At 50.4% G+C, this 22,470-nt stretch overlaps 1 protein-coding gene across 1 annotated transcript in view; it reads right to left on the bottom strand.

Moving 5' to 3' along the window:
- The window catches only part of HIVEP3 (HIVEP zinc finger 3), a 232,106-nt gene that overhangs the window by 18,269 nt on the left and 191,367 nt on the right, over nt 1–22,470 (bottom strand). Inside the window, 1 exon segment of the mRNA XM_038160693.1 lies at nt 1,436–1,611. Coding sequence (XP_038016621.1) covers nt 1,436–1,611 — 176 coding nt within the window.

Here is a 22,470-nt window from a genome sequence, read left to right as displayed (position 1 = left end):
AGCTGACAGATCGTGGCCTTCAAGGGAGCAGAGATGAAGAGCAAAGCAGCCAGAGAGGTGGAGGAGAGGATGGTTTGATGCCATCATCCTGGGCAAAAGCCCTACAGAAGCATGGTGGGAGTGAGGTGAGGTGATGGGAGAGGCTGAGCGGGCTCAGCTCTCCAAGGGAAACCTCGGAACAAAGTCAAAGCAAGAGGGGACGAGAAAGGAAATGAATCAGAAACAGCTCCAGGATGGGAGGGAGAGGAAGAACCGTCGCTGGGATGTGCAGCATGAGAATCTGGCCTCAAACCCGGTATCACTTCCCGTTCTGCCCCAGTGCCAGTGACCACCAGCACGTTGGCACCCAGAAATCCCTGCCAGCCTTCCCAGCAAAGCCACTGGCTCCAGGCACTGCCCACCCTGGGTCACTTCTTGTCCTGCTCTGTCCCTCTGGGCCAGCACAGGTGCCACAGGGCACGCAGCACGCCGTGCCCCTCCCCACAGCCACGCTGTGCCACTGCCCGGGGGACACCGGCTCCTCCTGCGGCTCTGAGCCCTCCCAGCTGTGTCACCCTGTGAGACCGATGGAGCTACAGACAACAGGCATTTTGGAACATCCCGAGCTGGAAGGGACCCACAAGGATCACCCAGTCCAGCTCCTGCACAGGACAACCCCCAAAACCCCCTATGTACCCAAAAGCATTGTCCAAAGGCTCCCTGAGCTCAGTGTCTCTGTCGAGCTGTAACCAAGGATCCAAGCCCCACACTTGCTGCTGCCTTATCCCAAGACTTGCTGCCACCAGAGCTTTGTCCAACCCACGGAGCCAGACCCCTACAAGAAGTTAAAGGCACCTCTGGCCCATTTGGAAGGTCCCACTCCCCGTTTCTCTTGGAATATTTTGCCTGTGTTTTGCAGGCTCCTGCCGGCGCTCACTGACACCCTCGCTGAGGCCGTGGCAGAGCACACCTGGTGGCATTGATGGCTCGATGTCCTGGGATGGAGGCCTTTAGGGAAAAGGTCCATTGATGTGATACAGAGAATGTGGAAGCCACATGCAACTGCAGAGGATGAGAATGGGCAGACCTGGAGAGCAGCAGCAGGAGAAGCCCCCAGAGCCTGGATCCAGGGGCTCAGCCAGGAGTCTGGAGCTCCTGCTCTCGCTCTGGGGTGGTTTTGTTCAGAAAGCCCTGCCAGAGAAGCTGCATTTCAGGACTTTTCCCTTGGACAAGCACAAGGAGGATGGCAGGGATGCTCTGCTGCAGCCTGGCTTAAGGCAGAGCTGCTCCTCTTGTGGAAACACCAACCAATTTCCAACTCCCTCATCCCCCTCCCTCCAACTCCGGGGCTTTGGCAGCCCCTGGGAATGCCTTCCCTCGCCCTTTGCCAGTGTCCCCAGCAGGCTGGCAGTGCCACCGCCCTGAGCAGAGGAGCTGGGAGCTGGCTGTGGCTTACCTTTGGTTTTAAAAGCAAAGTTACAGAACTTGCAGACGTACGGCCTGACGTCTGTGTGCGTGCGAATGTGTTTCTTCAGCATGCTGGGTTTCTTGCAGCGAATTCCACACTCCTCACAAACATACTTCCCTCTTCCACGGCCTCGCACATACACATACTCTTCGTTTGATTTGTACCTATGAGCAACAGGTGGCGTGATAAAGGGGAAAAAAAAAAAGAAAAAAAAAAAAAAAGAAGATTCCCACCTCAACAGAAGAAGTCACAACTTTGCTGGGTTAGTTCAGAGCGTTTTCGACACCACAGGTCTTGGTTGCTGTTTGGTAGCTCTGGGTAATTAGGCTAAATGTGAATTATCACCCAAAACTCGTGCCCAGGTGCCTCCAGACACATCCAGATGTTCTCATGTCCTGCATCTGCTGCTCTGTGACCACCAAGAGCCAAAGCTGAGCTGAGTACGGGGACACCCCACTGTGCTGGTGTCCCCCATCCTCAAACACAAACTGAAACCCAGGCCAGGCTGGACAGGGCTCGGCCCAGCCCAGCCCAGCTGCCTCTCCCTCCCTGCCATTTAAAACATGCCCAGTCTGCCTCTGCAGGGTGCTGGGAAAACTCATCCCAGCCAAAGCTCCTGGGACACAACCTCCCACCCGCCAGGCTGCAGCGAGAGCCACCTGAGATGCCACCAATGCCCTCTGTGATCCCTGCACAGCCTGAGTGGGACACCCAGAATGGACACAAAGAGAAGAAAACATCCTTTTTTTTCAATAAATAAATTGTGCTACCACTAATGTAAACACTGCAGACTCCAGTCTCTTTTATCTTTGGCACGGGATCACGATTTAGGTTTACCCAAGAGAACGAGGTTGGTCATCATTCCTTCCCATTACAGATTTGATTTTCTGTCCAGGCATTAGTGCACCGGGAAGGTGCAGGATGGGGGGGGGTGAAAAACCCTTTTAAGACTGAGACAAATCTTTCAGCCTCCTGCTGCTCAGCAAATGAAGGCTGCAATTTCCTGTACTTGCTGCACAAGAAGAATAAGGTAACACCAAATTGCTCCCCTCAGATCTTAAAGAGGCCAAATTTTTGAAGCATGGCACTTCTTGCAAGTCATTTTTCTACCCAGGAGGAATTAAGTCTGGTCTTCAGAAATCTCCAAACATCCACCCTGGAAAAATCAGGCTGTCTAAAGCCTCTTAATAGGAGATCCAAAGGCATCCAACACCATCACTCAGGTTTTAGTGTCTTCCCAGTGAAGCCTATTCCAAACCAGAAGGGTGAGAAAACAGCAGCCAGACTGAGGAGGAACTTGAACAGAAACAGCTGCACTGGAATAGATTGAGCACTTCAGTAAGTGAATATATAATAAACACTAAAACGTATGTATTTGTAATGCAGAAAAACAAGGCTCATTTAAAACTGAGTAAAAAAACCACACAAAAACCAGCCCAGAATTGAGAGGATGGGAATGGCACAGCCTGCACAGGATGCACCCATGGAAACCCCTCCCAGCTGCCTGTAGGGTGGGGTTAGAAGTGGGTGAGTCCCTCTGCAGGGACCCCTAGATCTTCCCCACACTTTGTTCCTTTCCCTCAGGAAGAGTCCAGGCAGTTCCAGCTCTGTGGGGGTGTTTGGGGGAGCTGCAGCTGAAATTCAGGCTGATCCTCCTGGCTGCAGGCAGTGATCTGGGACTGAACCCTTCCCAGTCCTGGCTGGACCCCTTGGCTCTGTTCAGAGCCGTGGGAGGTGCTCAGAGGGGGATGAGCTGCTCCTGAGTTCAGGGGTGAGGTCATGGGTTCAGCTTTGGATTAGAGGAAAGAGAGGAAAATTGGGTATCCAGACAGCCCAGTCTGTGCCACTAGCACAAACCAGGCTTTGGTGTCCAACAGTTTGTGTTTCTGTTCTCTGGATCATCACCAGGGTCACCTGGTGGCCCAAATACTTCATTTTGTATGCTGTGAGTGGAGTCACAGCAACGCCACCCCATCGTGCCGTTCCCAACCATCCAAACCCCCCAAAACACCCTAAAAAGCCCCAACATCAAAACCCATCGTCGCAAGGTCCTCATTATCTGGCCAGAGGGGACTGAGGTGGTGTCTGGAGAGCTCCCACAGTGCCCCAGGCTCCATCCCAGTATGCCCAGTTATCTCCATTTGGCCCTAAAGGATTCCAGGGCTCACGTTTGTCAGGGATGGTTCATGTCCTTTCTTTGTTCAGGCATTGTTAAAGTATCAGCAGGAGCAAAAGGAATCAGGAATCCGGATTTTTTCTGTTCAGGTTTGTACTGCAGGCTTCCTCCTCTGCCTCCTTCCTGCCTGTCAGTGTGCTGTGAACCAGCTGGCCATTTCAAACCTGGAATTGCTCCTTTATCAGCCTTGTACTTGCGCTGCCCTTAATTACAGCCTCCCATGGAAATGTTTGTGCGTCCCTTCCTCAGCCTCATTAAAGCCATCGGGGCTGCATTAAAACAGACGTGTGATTGAATCTGGAATTGGGCATTGCACTTCATCTGACACTCTGCCAGGCTTCAGCACAGATATTCCCCCACAGCTCCCCGAGACCACGTGGAACACAGGCAGGGAGAGGGGAGAGAGAGGAAAAGCAAGTTCCTCTCAAGGAACACCAAACCAAAGGGGAAGACAGCAGGAGGCGACAGTGCCATAACCCAGAGAAGGCTCTGCAGATGCCATCTGCCTGCTCTGAGGGCTGCAGCAGATTTATGGACATAATTCCTTCAGTGTGATCCCACATCCCTGCTCCTGTGCCCATATGATTTGCATCAGAAAGATAAATCAGGCACAGCTCACTCCGTGTGAGGATTTACCCCGGGCACGGGGCCTTCCCTGCTCCACAGGGTTTGCTGCCAGCAGATCCTGGGGATGGCCACAGCTGGGTTTGTGGCGGCAATCTGGGCTTCTCTTCCAGAGCCCTGAGGAATTCCTAATCCCATCCTTATGCCATCCTTATCCCATCCCATCCTAATCCCATCCTTAGCAGCTCCCAGCCCTGCAGTTCCATGCTCCCCTCCACGCTGGAATGACTGGGAACGCAGGGGTTAAAGGCCATCACGAGCCCAGACACTGATTTAGGGAACAGTCCTTTCAAACGCACACACAGAAATCAAAATCCAGCTCTTTGATGCATTTTTGAAAGTTCTTTGGTGTGTCCTGCTGGCAGATTTGGGGCCAGCACTGCAAACCCTTGTCAGAGCAGGAGGAGCTGGCCCAGCCTCGGCAGGGCTGGTGTCACCTCGGCAGCACCAGAGACCAGACAGCCCCGAATGGGCCCAAAATCCCTGTCAGGAGCACAGGAAACCCAACAATGGGAAAACACAAACCTGGAGGAGGCTTTGTCTCAGCTCCTTCCCTCCAGCTGAAACCCAAACCCGTGAAGCATTCCTTGCCTCGCAGCCTGGAGGAGGTTCAGTTCTCAGGATCGGCTGTTACAAATTCCTGACCATCATTTTCAGCCACAAACACTTCTTTTTTCTTCCCCTCAGTGCTGTGAGCTATATCCAAAATCTCCATGTGGCTGGAAACCACAGGATAAACCCTTGGACAGCCATGGGGGAAGGAAGTTTGGTGGTTGGCAGGCAGGGAGGCAGAGCAGGTTTCTGGGGGACTCATTGCTCATGGCTAGCCTGAATCACTCCTTCCCTCCTTGCTTCCTTTTTCAAGTTTTTTTTTTTTTTTAATTCCACCAGAATTTTACCTTGCCCTGCAAAGGCTTTGCTGATGTGACCTTGCTGGTCACAGCCTGGGCACAGTGGTTACATTTTAATTATTAAAATTTAAAATATTAGCCTTAATTCTGTGAATTTTCATGATCGGAAGCTCGATGCTGTATCAAAGAACACCCCTGGAGGCGTTCACAGCAACTGAAGAAGTATTTCCTCGACTGGTTTTGACATTTGATAAAATCCCTTGTTTGCTTTGTGGATTTTGGGTGCACAGGAACAGGAATGGGATATCTGATCCCTGTCCTGAGCTGCTGGGTTTGGTTCCCTGGCAAGTGAACCCAGTCCAGCTGCAGAGTTTTTGCCTTTGGTGTCAGATTTTGGGTTTGGTGATGGCACATTTCATCTGTCACCGGGCTGCCCACTCATCTGGCTTGGCTAAATCCTTGGGAAATTCCTGACAGGCTGCTCTGGGATTGACTGAGCTCATTTCTGCTTTATGTCTCCTGCAAAATTTGCCAGATCAGGGATAAATGTGTAACTCCCACAGTGCCACTAATCACTGATCATGAATTGCCTCCCTCACAGCTCCCTGGTACGAGATGACCACTCTGAAGCTGAGAGCACAGCAGAATTCCTCAGCCTTTCCCGTGGAATCCCTGGGGCTGAGGGTGACACACACAGGTGTGTCCTCAAGGCCTGACACTCACCCTGAGATGTCCCTTGGCTCGTGCCAAGCTCCAGCAGGGCAAAGAGAGGGATTCCTTTACAAACCCCACCACAGACAATGTCATTTCCAGCTCTCTAAAAGCATCATGATCTACTCCAGCGTCCTGATTTTCCAGACAGGGACATTGCACCAGACAAACCAGGCACCTCCAGAGCAGCACAGCAAAGCTGGGGATGGACCTGGGAGGAGCTGGCACAAAATCTGCTTTTCCCTGGCTGGAATAAAGGATCCTCACAGCCAGAACCTGCTGTGAAACTGCAGGGGAGGGCGGCAGCTGGGTGAGCCCCAGCACCAGGGACACCCCACAGGGTGCTGGGGTGACTGTCACCACTGAGGACACAGCCACGGGGTGCAGGGGTGACTGTCACCATCAGGGACACCCCACAGGGTGCAGGGGGGATGGTCACCATTGGAGACACAGCCACGGGGTGAAGGGGTGACTGTCACCATCAGGGACACCCCACAGGGTGCAGGGGGGATGGTCACCACTGGGGACACAGCTACAGGGTGAAGGGGTGACTGTCACCATTGGGGACACACTGAGGGGGTGAAGGGGTGACTGTCACTATTGGGGACACACTGAAGGGGTAAAGGGGTGACTGTCACCATTGGGGACACACTGAGGGGGTGAAGGGGTGACTGTCATCATCAGGGACACGGACATGGGGTGAAGGGATGACTGTCACCATTGGGGACACCCCATGGGGTGGAGGGGTGACTGTCACCATCAGGGACACAGATACGGGGTGAAGGGGTGACTGTCACCACTGGGGACACCAAGAGGGTGAAGGGGTGACTGTCACCATCAGGGACACACCCAGACAGTGAAGGGATGACTGTCACCATTGGGTACACATCTAAAGGGTGAAGGGGTGACTGTCACCATCAGCATGCCCTCAATCAGGATTTGCCTCTGAAGGATGTCCAGCCTTCCTGGACTCCTGTGCCCTTCAGGATGGCTTCCCAAGGGATTCTGACAATGTAAAATCTGCTCTTGGGGTGCCCAAGGTGGCAGCTCTGCTGTCCCCTCTCCTTCTGCACCATAACTGCAGAGTCCAGCATGAAACCCTGAATCCATGAATGAATGGGATAAAAGCATCCTGCTCACTCCCCCTCTGTGGGAATTCAAGCACAGATAGGAGGAGGAGGAGGAGGAATTTTATGGCACTGCAAAAAATACCTAAAAACTAAAAACCAAAACCAAACCAAACCAAAAAAACAACATAAAAACAAACAAAAAACAAAAAAAAAAAACCCAAAAAAAACCCCCCACCAAAACCCAACAAATAACCCAAAAAAAAAAAAAAAAAAAAAAAACCAAAACCCCCAAAAACCTAAAATGACCAACAAGCAAAACACCCAAACCAAAAATTATCACCCAGGCCCAAGTGACCCCTTCTGCTTTTTCTCCTGTCCCTGGTGGGTCCCCACAGCTCAGACTCTACCCAAGGCAATTTTCCACATTTCTCGGAGTGGGAAACAATGAAGTGGGAGTGTCCCCACAGCACTCTCCTTGTGCCCACAGCTCTGCCAGCACGGCCTCGGTGGCACTGGGGCTCAGTGGGACACGCCAGCTCCTCTGAACTACAGCCAGGGGTGGCCATGGCACTGCCCAGAAGCAGATCAGAGATTTTCCAGCTTCCCTACAAAGCGTGGGCACTGGCAGAGTCCATATTCCACTGGGAAACCCCACAGGAATTGCTGCCTGTAGCACTGCCCTGGGAGCAGTGCCACCAAATGCACGGAAATCTCTCCTGATGTGATCCCATCACTGTGTTCAGGGTTGTTTGGGGGTTTTTTTCCCCACTTCAAAATCCAAATGGTGCCAGCAAACCGGCACGGCCGGGAGAGAAGCCAGCTCTGTGGTGAAGGGGGCGGATGGAGAGGTGGATTTGGGAGGAAAGCACACAAAAAGTGAATGGTTGCGCTGAGGGACAGACAGGAAAAGGTCCAGGGATGGGCTGATGGTCTGGAAAAGGGCATGGCATGGCCAGGATGGGGTATGGTTGTGTTTGATTCATCAGAAGGCTAGAAAGGAGTAGAACGGAATGATCACAAAAGCTCGTGACTGCTCAGAGCCTCGACACAGCTGGATCAATGATTGGTCATCATGTAGAAACAGCTCACATGGACCAACCAAAGATGCACCTGTTGCATTCCACAGCAGCAGATAATTATTGCTTTTCTGTTCCTCTGAGGCTTCTCAGCTTCTCAGGAGAAAAAGTTCTGGCAAAGGGATTTTCATAAAATATCATGGAGACAATGGGGAGAGGTTTTTTATGGACAGTTATCCTGAGAGCTGCAGAGCGAAGCCAAGGAGTGGAACATTTCAGCTCATCATGAAAGCAATATGGACAGTGTCCTCAAGGAGGTGTCCCCTGCACAAATGTGAGGATTTAATGAATGTTCAGCCTTTACAGCACCCCCTGGACACTGCCTGCAGCTGTAAACCCTCTCACAAAGCACTGCCACCTCTGTCACACACAGAGCTGCCTCCAGAGGAGGTGAAATCACAGAGAACATCCACCAACAACCCAAACCCACACAAGGAGCTTTTCCTGGGGTAAAAACACAGGAAGAGAAGGACTTTTAATGGCGTTTCTCCATTTTGGTTTGGAGGAGCATTGTGATGGGAAGATCTGTGAGTGCAGAAGCTACTCCAGAGGAGCTGTGCCTGATACCTAATCCTGTGCCTGATCCCTGATCCTGCACCTGATCCCTGATCCTCACCCTGTTCCTGATCCCTGATCTTCTTCCTAATCCCTGATCCTGTTCCTGATCCCTAATCCTGTGCCTGATCCCTGATCCTGCACCTGATCCCTGATCCCTCATCCTGTGCCTGATCCCTCATCCTGTGCCTGATCCCTCATCCTGTTCCTGATCCCTCACCCTGTTCCTGATCCATGATCCTGTTCCTGATCCCTCATTCTGTGCCAGATCCCTCACTCTGTTCCTGATCCCTGACCCTGTGCCTGATCCCTGATCCTGATCCTGTTCCTGATCCCTGATCCTGTGCCAGATCCCCCACCCTGTTCCTGATCCCTCACCCTGTTCCTGATCCCATTCCTGTTCCTGTGCCTGATTCCTCATTCTGTGCCAGATCCCTGACCCCGTTCCTGATCCCTGACCCCGTGCCTGATCCCTGATCCTGGAGCTGTCCCTGCAGGGGTGTGGGTGTCCAGAGGAACCCTGAGTGCAGTGAACCCAAGCAGAGCCAGCAAGGGCTGGGTGAGGATGGAAAGCTGCAAAAGCAGAAAAAAAAGCAAAGCCAGTTCCATGTTCCTGCTCTCAACGTCATGCCTGAGTGGAGGACTGGTTCAATTTGGGGTTGTGAGGTGGAATTACAGCTCTGCTCGCGGGGGCTGCTCTGTCCTCTCTGAAATCATTTAATTGTCATATCCATGCTGAAATCATTCAATTGGCGCTGCAAGCCACTGCACCAGCACAAAACCCCACAAAACACAGGCAGCCCCACAGTGCCCCAGACTGCAAACCTGGCCCAAATGCACTCAGACAGGGAGCAGGCAGGAAAAATGGAAATGCAGAGCAAGGTGAGAGGGTTTCAGGGCAGAGTGAGCGTGCTGGCCCTGCCAGGTGCCCGGCCTCAGCCAGCAGAGCGTGAAGCAATGCGGGGTTGCACTGATTGTGTGCACGCACTAATTAGTCCCTGCTGGGCTTCCCCCATTAAATCCGATTTTAGGAGCAGACAGGCAATGCAGGAGCTTCCCCAGCCTCCAACTGAGGGCTGGGCTGAGTGTCCCTGTCCCCAGATGATGCCACAGAACGACCAGAGAGCTCCTGCAGAACCCAAACTACACCCAAACTCCTGCAGAGCTCCTGCAGAGCCCCAAAACCCAAACTAAACTGAAACAAAACCCAAACTCATCACCCAGCCCCTGCAGAGCCCCAAAACCCAAACTAAACCCAAACTCCTGCAGAGCCCCAAAACTCAAACTAAACCCAAACTCCTGCAGAGCCCCAAAACCCAAACTAAACTGAAACAAAACCCAAACTCATCACCCAGCCCCTGCAGAGCCCCAAAACCCAAACTAAACTGAAACAAAAACCCAAACTCGTCACCCAGCCCCTGCAGAGCCCCAAAACCCAAAAGAAACCCAAACTCCTGCAGAGCCCCAAAACCCAAACTAGACCCAAACTCCACCACCACAGGGACAGGAGGAAGGAAGAAGAAATGCAGCAAGGAGCTGCTGCAGGGTTTGCAATGCCAGGGGGGTGGCAGTGGCTGCCTCCACCTCTGCAGGCACATTTTTGATGTTTTTTGGATGTTTTGAGGATAAATCGAAGCTGCAAAATTGTACATTATCAGACTAAGCTGATAATAACTCTGGACTAATGCATTTTTTAAATTAATCATAGCTACACACAGCTAAGATTAATTGCTATAGCAATTTATAGCTATAGCATCATGGCTATATTTCAAAATATATATTATTATTATATATATATTTTGAAAAACATATAAATATGTATTATTACAAAATATATTTTAATATATTTTAAATTATTTATTTATATATTATTATAATATATTTTTATTTTATTGTAGATATAAATATATTATATTTATAATAATTATACATTATAATACAAATATATTTAATATATTTTATATTATTATAATATATATTTTATGTTCTAAATATATATATTCTATAATAAAGATATAAATATTATTAGAAATTATTTTAATATATTTTATATGCATTATATATATAATATATTTTTTCATAATAGCAGCATTATAGCTATATTTTTGAAATTAATCATTTAGCTACACATAGCTGCACCTACACTACAATGTCCTGAAACTACAATATGTGAATGAAACACGCTTCCATATGCTATGAAAGTCCAACAAATGTTCTTTGGTTAAAAATATTCAGATTTAATACCAGATCCTTAATTTATAATTGTGTTCAATATCTGTGCATTGTCCTTATGCTTACAGTGTCCAGCTGTGCCGACACCTGCTCTGCTCACTGGTAAGGATAATTTCCCAGTCTAATCCAGTTCCTCCAAACCAGATTACTTCCACAGTTGTCCCAGATTACATTCCCAGCACATTTAATTCCATTTTTTTTCTGTTTCATTGGGGTGGCTTTGCCTCCCCAGCAGCAGTCAGACAGGTCGGACCACGGCACAAAAGTTCATCTTTGTCAGCCCTCACCCTCAGCCCTGGGCACGGCTCCAGCCTTGGAAGATCAAACAGAAACAGAACAAAACACGAGATAAAAAAAGGAAAAAACAACCAGCGACTCATCCAGCTGATTCATAAAATATTCACAGGGGAAGTCTGGCACAGAAATCCCCACAGATGACGGGTCTCGCTCCGGTTCTGTGCCCCCCCAGGATGGATTGGCCACCTTCCAGAGGGGTGACAGCAGTGACTGGGGGGGACACGGCCACCCCTGGCTCTCCAAACAGCTCCTCCTGCAGCCCTTGCTCCCGGTGCTCTGACTGCTTCTGGAGGCCACTGCGGGCAAATTAAATTTGTTTAATTCCAGGCTGCTCTTGTCCCTCTGTCACTCATCCTGCCTCTCACTCCTGGCCTTATTCCAGGGTTTTATTCCCAGCACTCTGCCCTCCCTGCAGGGTCTCATTGTGGGGCCTCTGTGGCACTTGTGACCCTGAAGAGATCCTAAATTTCCTGAATAAATTGTTCTGGATTGAGGTCAGTTATGGAAACAAATCCACAGCAGGTCCCAGAGCTGCTGCAGGGCTGGAGCCCCTCTGGAGCCAGGCTGGGAGAGCTGGGGGTGCTCCCCTGCAGAGGAGAAGGCTCCAGGGAGAGCTCAGAGCCCTTGCAGGGCCTGAAGGGGCTCCAGGAGAGCTGCAGAGGGACTGGGGACAAGGCCTGCAGGGACAGCACACAGGGAATGGCTCCCAGTGCCAGAGGGCAGGGCTGGATGGGATCTTGGCAATGAGGAATTGTTCCCTGGCAGGGTGGGCAGGGGCTGGGCTGGAATTGCCAGAGCAGCTGGGGCTGCCCCTGCATCCCTGGCAGTGCCCAAGGCCAGGCTGGACACTGGGGCTGGGAGCACCTGGGACAGGGGGAGGTGTCCCTGCCATGGCAGGGGTGGGGTGGGATGGGATTTAAGTTCCCTTCGCACCCAAACCGTTCCATGATTCCATAATTTTAAGTGATGTGATATTTCCAAATTTCTATTTATTTTTTAACATCAACAAATGCATTTTATCATCAACGTTTCTAATCCCTGCAAGGGGGAATGAGGAGCCTTTTGGCACTCACTGGAGTGGGTGAGACATGAAGTGCAGTCAGAGCTACAGAACATGACAGGATGTTCTGTAGCTCTGACTGAGGATCCTCCAGGATCCTTGTGTTTCCTCATTGTCTGGCCAGGGATCCCCTTAAATACCCCAAGTACTCCCAGGGACTGAAGGGAATTTCCAGCCCTAATTTGTGTCACATTTGTAAAGTATTTCCTATGACCCAAAAGCATTTCCCTGGTGCTGCTGCATCACTCAAGCAAACTTCAAAAACTGCAGCTCCTTTCTCCCAGGGGTGTAATCCAGGGATTTGTGGTCACTTCCAGCTTCCCCTCAGCCTCAGCCAGCTCCAGCAATGCTGTTATTAAGGGATGGGATAGGAAACACTGATTTTTCTGTACAAATGAGCCACAAAACTGGCTCAGACCAGACCCCTCCTCTGGGCTCTGTCTGCTTTGTCACATCCTTTTGTTTCCCTCCTGTCCCACGGGGGCTCAGCTCCTCTTCCTGGAAGTTTTGCTGGAAGATTTGGCTGGGATGCTCTGGCAGTGACCTCCTGCCTCTCCCCTCCCACCACTCCCTCAGCTTTGGGAGCTCCACGGGAGCTCATTTCGAGATGATGAAAGGAAAGAAAACTTCCTCTCCACCAGCACAGGCTGGAGAAGCTCTCCTTGGGGACTGTCCCTCTCTGAGAAGGGGCTGAACCCACCCTGCAGGGGCCCAGGGCTTGGCAAGGGGCGCTGGTCAGGATCCGTGTTTATCCCCAGCCTTTTGTTCCATAGCAACAGAGACCCAAACATTTTGGAGCTTCCAGCAGCTCCAGCCCCACAGGGAATATTGGATTTCTCCTTCTCCACAGTGCCAGGAATACCCATCCATGGCCTGGACATCCTAAACCCGGCCTGTTATTCCCAATTCCCCAGTCCCCATCCAAGGGCCGGCCCCGTGACGCTCTGCAATAACAGGAAGGGCCTGGATTTTGGAGGATTAGGGATGTGAACTTGGCATCCTGCACATGATGGAAAAATTCCTCCAACACAAATACTGGATTTCCAAACACCCTCACCAGCCAGCCCAGACAACCCTGATGCCAGTGCCGGGAGAAGCTCCAGGAGAAGCTCCAGGAGAAGCTCCAGCAGAACCTGGTGGGGAGCAGGAGGATGATTTTCCAGGAGAAATGATCCTTTGGGATCTCAAGCCCCTTGCAGAGTTTGGCTGGCAGCAGCAGCCGAGCCCTCTGAGGTTTCTGGGGATGTGCAATTCCCGAGGGGCTGGAGGACATCCCTGTCCTCACTGGCACCATCCTGGGAGCTTCCCACCAGCTGATCCTTCTGGGATCCATCCTTGGCTCTGCTGGAATTCAGAGGGGAATCAAACGGTTCCACGAGTCTGACACCTCCCCAGGCAAGGCCCAATTCCCCAGGGAAAGCTCCTAACACGTAATTACAATAATTAATAATGATAGGCCGGGTTTATTTCCACAGCACGGGAGCCAAACTGCCTCTGGCTCTATTGAAACGTGGCAAACAAACCCAAGCTCAGCCTCCCCACCCCTCTTTTCCTGAGGTAACAAAACTCTACAACAGCACAGGAGACACAACCTGAGAACCAGCAGCAACAAAAATCCTCAGAAAGTACAAAAAATATATCAATTTCTGCTCTGTTCTTGCCCTCATCACCACTGGGCATTGATGGCTGATGAATCTCTGATCTCCAGATATAAATACCACTGACAGAATTCCCAAAGCCACTCAGGTTATTACAAGCCCTCGACACCCCAGAGGATCTGATGGATTGGGCTGGGATTATCACCTCCGAGCAGCCCATCCCATCAACCTTCTCCCTGCTCCCAGCACCCGGGGCTGTAATTATTAATGAAAATCTGTGCCTTGCTCTGGTGGAGACAGAAATGCTCCAAGCCTCAGACACAGCCCAGGCCCTTCCCCATCCCTCAGACTGGATCCACGACAAACCAATTTGTAGGAACTGATTCAATTATTTCTCATTTCCTGCCTCCTGTCAGAGCCGGGCGAGGAAATGAGGACTGATCCCAGGGAGGCCTGAGATACCATCAGTCCCTCTGGACAGCAGGAGCTGGAGGATAGAAAGTTTCGTCCTACAAAATTCCAGATCAGTTCCAGACAGGTGAGAGATTCCAGGTGAGCTGGGGAGGCTTTGCCCCTCAGGCTCTCGCCTGGACTAAGGGAATGGGGGGATTTAAGCCCTACTCATCCTCACTGGTACAGAGGAAGGAGCTGGGTTGTGGAACACCTGGAAGGAGGCCCTATATCACCAATCCTGCTGAATCCACGAGCACCAGGATGAGCTCCTACAGTCACAATGTGGATCCCAATCCAGGCCTGGACACAGAGGCTACGGGCAGGGCTGGGCACAAGCTGGGCTCACCCGTCCCAGAGGAACCCTTGCCTGCATTCCTGCCAGGCTGGCACCTCGCTCCCCTCCCTGAGAGCCCCTGGGTGACTCTTCCCAGTCTGCCCAAAATCCCACATCCCTAAGGACCATTCCCCCATCAGCCATGGGGTCTCCAGACAAGTTCCAACCCCCTTGAGGTTTTCCAGGGGCTCAGCTCTGGGAGTGCCCTTTTCCACCTGGGAGCTGGAGTCGCAGCTTCCAGCTCCAGCTGGAATTAGGCTGGGATTTCCTTGACTTCCCTCAATTTCCCTTGATTTCCCTAGATTTCCCTTGATTTCTCTCAATTTCCCTCGATTTCCCTCAATTGCTCTTGATTTCCCCCAATTTCCCTTGATTTCCCTCAGTTTCCCATTATTTCCGTCAATTTCTCTCGATTTCCCTCAGATTCCCATGATTTCCCTCAATTTCCCTTGACTTCCCCCAATTTCCCTCAATTTTTATCAATTTCCCTCCATTTCCCTCTGCTGCTGCTGCAGAGGCCGGGGCAGCCCAGGCAGGGGGAGCTGGATCCGGCTGGATCCTGTTGGATCCTGCTGGATCCTGTTGGATCCGACTGTTCCCTGCTCATCATCCACCAGGGATTGGGGCAGCTCCAACCCCGCAGGAAAAGCCACGGGGGTGCGGGGCTGGAGCTGCATCCCGGGATGATGATAGTGATGATGGTGATGGTGGTGGTGATGATGATGATGATGATGTGTGAGGAGCTGAGCAGAGCCAAACCTCTGGAAAGGACCTGCACTTCAACCCCCTCAGCTTTTCACTGGGAGCTGAGGAACGCTGGATACCACAGTTAGGAAAAAAGCCTGGAAAACCCTCAATGCCATTTTCCCAGGCATTTCCCTGCAGCTGAACCTAATAAAACCCAGCCCAACTCTGTCTTAGGGCAGAGTTTTAGCTGCTTTTTAGCTGGTCCATTAACTAACTGCTATGCAGAAGGTTCTGTGTATATAATAATATTAATACAATTATTATTAGTAGTATGACAGTAATAATATTGATATTATTCTGTGTTATATATAATATAAAATATAAAAATACTATCTCACACATTTAACCCCAACCTGAATGTAAAAAATTATAATTATAATAAAAATAGAATAAATGATAATTTTAAAAATTGAAATTCGAATTCAATTAAATAAAAATAAAAGAGTAAAATAAAATAAAATAAATAAAATAATTTTTAAATAATCCAATTTTCTCAAATCATTAATTTAATAATCTATTAATTATTTCATTATTAATTATTACATTTTATTGCTAAATGAATAAAAAGATAATTCATTTAAAAGCCAAAAACTCCACAGAGCATGGATGCAAACACACCAGCAGCAGGGAATTCTCTCCCAGGAATTTGGAAAGTTTCCCGTGGAAACCTCGCAGAGGCAGCACGCAGAGAGCAGAGCGTGCCTGTGTTTGTGCAGGAGGCTTGGGAGGAGGGGGACAGCGGCAAACAGGATGAAAAATAAATATGAAAGTCCCCCGAGAAGCTGCTGGTGGCACCAAGGGGCTGTCCCTGGGAATCTCTGGGTCCGTGCTGTCCCTGCTGTTTGTGGGGGTTGCAGCTCAGTTGCAGGGGATTGCAGCTCAGTTGCAGGGGATTGCATCACTGCTGCCTCAGTTTCCCTTCCCGGGGCACAACGGGGCTGGCAGCCACAATAAGCCCCAGTAAGGAATGGGGAGATCCTGGCCCCCCCTTCAACCTGGACGTGGGTTTGGGCAAGTTTGGCTTGCAGAGAAAGAGTAGCAGGAAGAGAGGAAACAGCCTCAAGTTGTGCCAGGGGAGGTTCAGGTTGGATGTTAGGAAAAAATTCTTCATGGAAAGAGTGGGAACAGCTGCCCAGGGCAGTGGTGGAGTCCCCTGTCCCCTAAAAGCCACCAGTGGTGGCCTTGGCAGAGCCAGGTGGAGTCAGTGAGCTCAGAGGGATTTTCCAACCTGACGTTTCTGTGGTTCTGCAATCAGAGGTGCAAAGGCCATTCCCCTGGATCTCAGGAAACCCTTCCTGCACCAACTCTTCAGGATATTCCCCTTAAAAAGAAAGAACCTGGGACATCTCCCAGCTCCCTGCCCCAAACGCTTCCTCCCTGTATTTTGTGTGCGCAGGGGAGTCTCAGATGTGCCAGGATCCCGTGGTCAGTTCTGCTGGGATTAAAACAGATCCATTTTTACTCCAGAAAGTTACAAAACCATCATCCTTGGCTACCCTAAAACTGCAGCACTTCTGTCGAGGCAGGGAGGGACACATAGGTGGTCCCTCAATGTCCCCATTCGGGACAGGTGGCTTTGATTCAGACCAACAGCCAGCGACTCCCAGGGTCACCAACCCAGTTGGGAATTCCCTGCACGGATCAGGGGGACTTGGAGCCATCTGATCCCTGGCACAGCTCACAGAGCCCTGCTCCAGAGGTGACCTCAGCTGCTGGAGGCCCCGGTGGCTCAGGTGACACGAGTCACCCTCCCTCAGGGAAGGCAGGAAAGCCGTGCAGACAAAAATATGCAAAAATAAGTGGCTGCTCTTCCTGCTGCCACATCCTGTGTGCTCCAGCAATCCCGGCAGGGCGTGAGTGGGAGGATCAGGGGCTCCTGAAGGAGATGGGGCACAGTTAGGAGCTGTTTTAGGCTGATGCTCTTCACTGAAAGGAATAAAACCTCCTCGGGCTTCAGCAGACACAGCCAAGGGTGCTTCATGCTGGGATTCCCTGGAGAGCTGGGCTGCCAACAGCACCAGGGCTGGGAGTTCTCTGCTGGAGAGCCCAGCTGAGATCCAGCACCCACAGAACCTCCCAGAGATCAGGAATTCTGCCTAGGAGAGCCCAGATGCAGATCCAGCACCCACAGAACCTCCCAGAGATCAGGAGTTCTCTGCTGGGAAAGCCCAGCTGCAGATCCAACACCCACAGAACCTCCCAGACCTTGGGAATTCTCTCCTGGAGAAGCCCAGCTGAGATCCAGCACCCACAGAACCTCCCAGAGATCAGGAATTCTGTCCTAGGAGAGCCCAGCTGCAGATCCAGCACCCACAGAATGTCACAGAGATCAGGAGTTCTCTGCTGGGAAAGCCCAGCTGAGATCCAACAGTCACAGAACCTCCCAGAGACTGGGAATTCTCTCCTGGGAAAGCCCAGCTCAACAAATTTAGCCCAAGGTCCAGCACGTGAGGAGCTGAATTCATGATAAATTATGGTAATTAGGAACACTTTGCAGCCAGACTGGCACGAGACAGCTCCAAAGTTCCCTGCCTGGGTCAATAATTCTGCTTTATTTGTGATCCTCTGCTCTCACACACACCTCACTGTAATTCTCAATACTGGGGGGAGAAAGGAAAATACCCACAAACCAACAGAGCCACGGGAAAAACATCATCCCCTGTACATTGTGCACATCAAAATCCACAGTGCTTGGCCATAGTGAATTCCTGGGAAAGAAAAAAACCTGCTCAGCCTCCAGCCTGAGCTCCCCAAGGCTCCTCTAGCTGCTGGGTTTCTGCACGTCACCCCACCTGGGAGCTCCCCAGTGACCAACCCAACCCCAGCTCTCCCACCGACAGCAGCTCTGCTGCCAAGCACAGGGCTGTGGGTTTAGTCCTTGCTGAGTTCTTATTCGAGAAAATTTCCTATTTTATCAGCCCCAGCTGGCTGGCACAGCCCAGGCCAGGGCTCTGCAGATAGCCCCACGCTTGGAACAGCTCTTGGGGTTTTGTGAGGGGACTGAACCGCTCACGAGAGCCCTGGGAGTGCTCAGGCTCTTGCAGCCTTCAAACCACCATAATTCTGCCATCAAATAGTTTGTTTAAATAAGAATGTCAAGACACCCACAGATGTTGAAAAGCACTGATTTAAGTGCAGATCTGAAACATATGGGAGAAGAATTTGAGCTCTGAAAGCGTCGCTACTGTGCTGCTCCCACAAGAGCAGCCACAAAAAACCAGGTTGGTCTGAGGTCTGTGAGGAGCCAGAGCACCCAAAACCCAGGAATATGTATAAAATTTGGAGCCAGAGCATCCAAAACTCAGGAAAACGTATAAAATTTGGCTGCATCCACCTGATTATTCCCTTAGATCAAATTCACCAAGTTAGGAACAGAGACAAGGGCACCCAAGCATTCAGAAACACCTGAATTTCCAAAAAAACAGATGCCAGGTGAGCATCCCCAGGAGAGTTTGCCAAAACCCTGCCCCTAATCTGCCCCTTTTCCTGTTTAAAAACCTTGGAATTCCTCAGTCATGCCTCAACAGCAGCAAGAGCAGCTTATCATCTTATTAGGTCACATTTTCTTTTTGTTTGAGGCTCTACAGAGCAAGAAACCCTCAGTTCCAGCTGGGCTGGATTCATATTTTCAACACAAACACAAGGATTCCTCCCTACAGTGGGACCCTGCAGCCCCTCCCTGCCCACCCCCTTGGCTCTGTGGGACTCCCTGAGCAGCAGCAGCTCCTGCAGGGCTGGGAAATGCCTTGAAACACGTGCAGGGAGAGGTCACAGCTCTCCCCACTGCTCCAGCCTGGGGAAACAGAGCTGGGCTGGCGGCTGACCCTGAAATCTGGCACTGAGGCTGGCTGCAGCTTTGGGGGAATCTGCCTGCAGCTCATCCCTGGGGAGCTCCTCCTCGAAAAAAGGACTGAAACTAAAAGGTAGGTAGAGAAGCTTCACCAATAAAAAAAAAAAACAAAAAACCTCCCAAAAAACCTCAACCCTAAAACAAAACAAAAAAAAACCCAAAACAAAAACAAAAAAACCCTGAATAATCCTTCCTTCCTTTCCTTCCTTTCCTTCCTTCCTTTCCTTCCTTCCTTTCCTTCCTTCCTTTCCTTCCTTCCTTTCCTTCCTTCCTTCCTTTCCTTCCTTCCTTTCCTTCCTTCCTTCCTTCCTTTCCTTCCTTCCTTCCTTTCCTTCCTTCCTTTCCTTCCTTCCTTTCCTTCCTTCCTTTCCTTCCTTCCTTCCTTCCTTTCCTTCCTTCCTTTCCTTCCTTCCTTCCTTTCCTTCCTTCCTTTCCTTCCTTCCTTCCTTTCCTTCCTTCCTTTCCTTCCTTCCTTCCTTTCCTTCCTTCCTTCCTTTCCTTCCTTCCTTCCTTCCTTCCTTCCTTCCTTCCTTCCTTCCTTCCTTCCTTCCTTCCTTCCTTCCTTCCTTCCGCCACTTCCTTCCTTCCTTCCTTCCTTCCTTCCTTCCTTCCTTCCTTCCTTCCTTCCTTCCTTCCTTCCTTCCTTCCTTCCTTCCTTCCTTCCTTCCTTCCTTCCTTCCTTCCTTCCTTCCTTCCTTCCTTCCTTCCTTCCTTCCTTCCTTCCTTCCTTCCTTCCTTCCTTCCTTCCTTCCTTCCTCCCTTCCTCCCTTCCTCCCTTCCTCCCTCCCTTCCTCCCTTCCTCCCTTCCTCCCTTCCTCCCTTCCTCCCTTCCTCCCTTCCTCCCTTCCTCCCTTCCTTCCTTCCTTCCACCCCTTCCTTTTGCCACTTCCTTCCTTCCCTGGAACTTTCCTTCCCTTCCCAAGGATGAAATCCTCAACCTCCAGAGCTCCAGTTTCACCAGGAGCTCACAGCTCCTCCCCTTCCAGCTACAAACTGGGAGCAACTGGAAAATCCTCCAGTCCCAGTGCTCCCCGTGCCCCGTTCTGTCCCAGCCCCCACAGTTCTGTGCTCCCTGTCAAATTCTGCAGGAAAACTTCTCCAGAAGTGAAATCTCGAACTGGGATAGGGCATGGCTTTATTCCCACTCCAGGGGTCCCTCTCCAGGTGGATCCCTGGTCAGTGGATGGATTTTTTAGGAAATGCACACACAAATTCATTTTTAAAAGCATGATTTAGCCACATTTTACTCTCAGACCTTTATCATTTCCATCATTCCCAAGAATTTCACATCCCATCTGCCATCCCCAGGACTCTCTGGTAGTCGATACTAAAGAGAACTGAAAACCAACTACAGTGGGAATATTAAAACGAAAAAGCCAACAAAAGCAACCAAAAAATCAAAAACCCCAAAAAACAAACATAAAGAAACCACACACAAAAAAAAAAACCCCAAACATGAAACTAAAAAGACACCAAACAGGAATCAGATCAACACCAGCCTTGCACAGACAGCTGTCTCCCCAAAATGATGTTTTCATCGTTAGAAAGTGACAGAAAGGCAGTCCCAGAAGCCAGTTCTGAAGGACATTCTCAGAGTCATCTTCCTGCCCCGTTCCAGCACGGATGGGGTGGCAGGCGCTGGGCCCTGGCTCTGTCTGTTTGCACATCAGGTTCCTAATTGATTGCACAGGGCTTGGAATCCACTAAGCCCTCCCAGAAATCCCCTCCTGCGGGAAATGAATTTGTACAAAATTCTCAGAGTTTTAAAAAATAGAAGTGTTTAAAACACCTTTCAACTGCCCCATCCCTGGGTCAGAAAAGGGATTAATCCAACACCCTCCCTGCCCAGGAGAGGCTGCCTGGCTGTGCAGATGTTAAGAACTGCCTCACCCCAAGGCAATCTGATAAAAAACCTTTGCCTGCTCCGATTTTGCAGGGAATTGATGTCAGTGCATGGATGAAGTGCAAAGCCCAGCGGCTGGAGCTGTGCCAGCAGCCCATGAATGCTCTGCTCACAGGCACAGCTCATTATTGCAGACATTTGGCCCCTGTCACCCCCTGGCTCCGAGTCAGGCCTTGTGTCACGCCTGGCAGTCCGGGATGAGGAAGGACAGCTCAGGTGATCATGGATTTGCTGCAGGACTTCACACAAGCTCTCCTATATTGTATTTGCAGGGTCCCCGTCGCAGGGAGGAATGCTGAATCTGACTCCATGTGCTCAGAAGGCTCATTTATTATTTTATGATACTATATTATTTTAAAGAATGCTAAACTAAACTGTACTAAAGAATACAGAATGGATATTTACAGAAGGTTAGAAAGATACTAATGAAAACTCGTGACTCTCTCCAGAGTCTGACACAGCTTGGCCCTGAGTGGCCAAAGAGTGAAAACAACTCCCAGCAGAACCCAATGGAACAATCACCTGTGGGTGAACAATCCCCAAACACATTCCAATGCAGCAAAACACAGGAGAAGCAAATGAGATCAGAATTGTTTTCCTTTTCTCTGAGGCTTCTCAGCTTCCCAGGAGAAAAATCCTAGGCGAAGGGATTTTCCAGAGAATGTGGATGTGACACTCCTACATTTTCATTTTTAACCTCTGACAAAGGAAAGCATCTAAAACTTCAGGGAAATGTTGATTCCTAGGGAACTGAGGGCAGATGCCCCCATGGAAATGCAAACAAAAACCCACCAGGAATGTTTTAAACTGGTACTTGCACCCAGCCATTCCTGAGAGTTTGGCATTTCCCCATCCCGAGGTCAGCTCTGACTCTCAGCCTCTCTTCCCTTCTCTGCTGGCAGCAACTTGAGCCATTCTCCTCTCATTTTTGAGCCATTTTCCTCATTTTTCTCTCCATTCCACTCCCCCCTCTTTGTTGTGAGAGCTCAGAGCTTCCAGCCTGTCCATCACTTGCTGGACAATTGCAACTCTTCCCTTCTGACCAATTTCTGCCTCTCTCCGTCCCTGTCCAGCTGCCAAAATTGTCTGTCTGATCAAATCCTGCTCCTTTTCCCCCAAATCCCCTCACCTGTGTGACTGAGGCTCTGTGAAATGCTCCTGCCTGTTCCTTCAGCTGCTCTTGGACAGGTGAATTTGTTCACATTTGCTCCCAGCTCTCAACATTTCCTCCCTGCCCACAGCCCTGCAGACCTGGAACACCCATGGGCACTTCCTAACCTGTGTTCTCTGTTCATTTTGGTTTCTAATTCATTTATATTGAAAAAAAAATTCATTTGGTTTATATTTTTATTTTAAAATGATCTAAAAATGTCAGCACAAAGGTTCCATCCTCAGACTCTCCCCCAAGTTGCCCTTCTCCCCCTCGCAGACCCCAGAACCCTCAGCCTCACTGCAGGGAATGACCCCGAGCTGTGCACTCAGGGTT

This window comes from Motacilla alba, chromosome 23 (assembly GCF_015832195.1).
Source record: "Motacilla alba alba isolate MOTALB_02 chromosome 23, Motacilla_alba_V1.0_pri, whole genome shotgun sequence".
NCBI lineage: Eukaryota > Metazoa > Chordata > Aves > Passeriformes > Motacillidae > Motacilla > Motacilla alba.
Note: the sequence above shows the minus strand (reverse complement) of the source record. Positions and strands in the feature narration are given on the sequence as shown.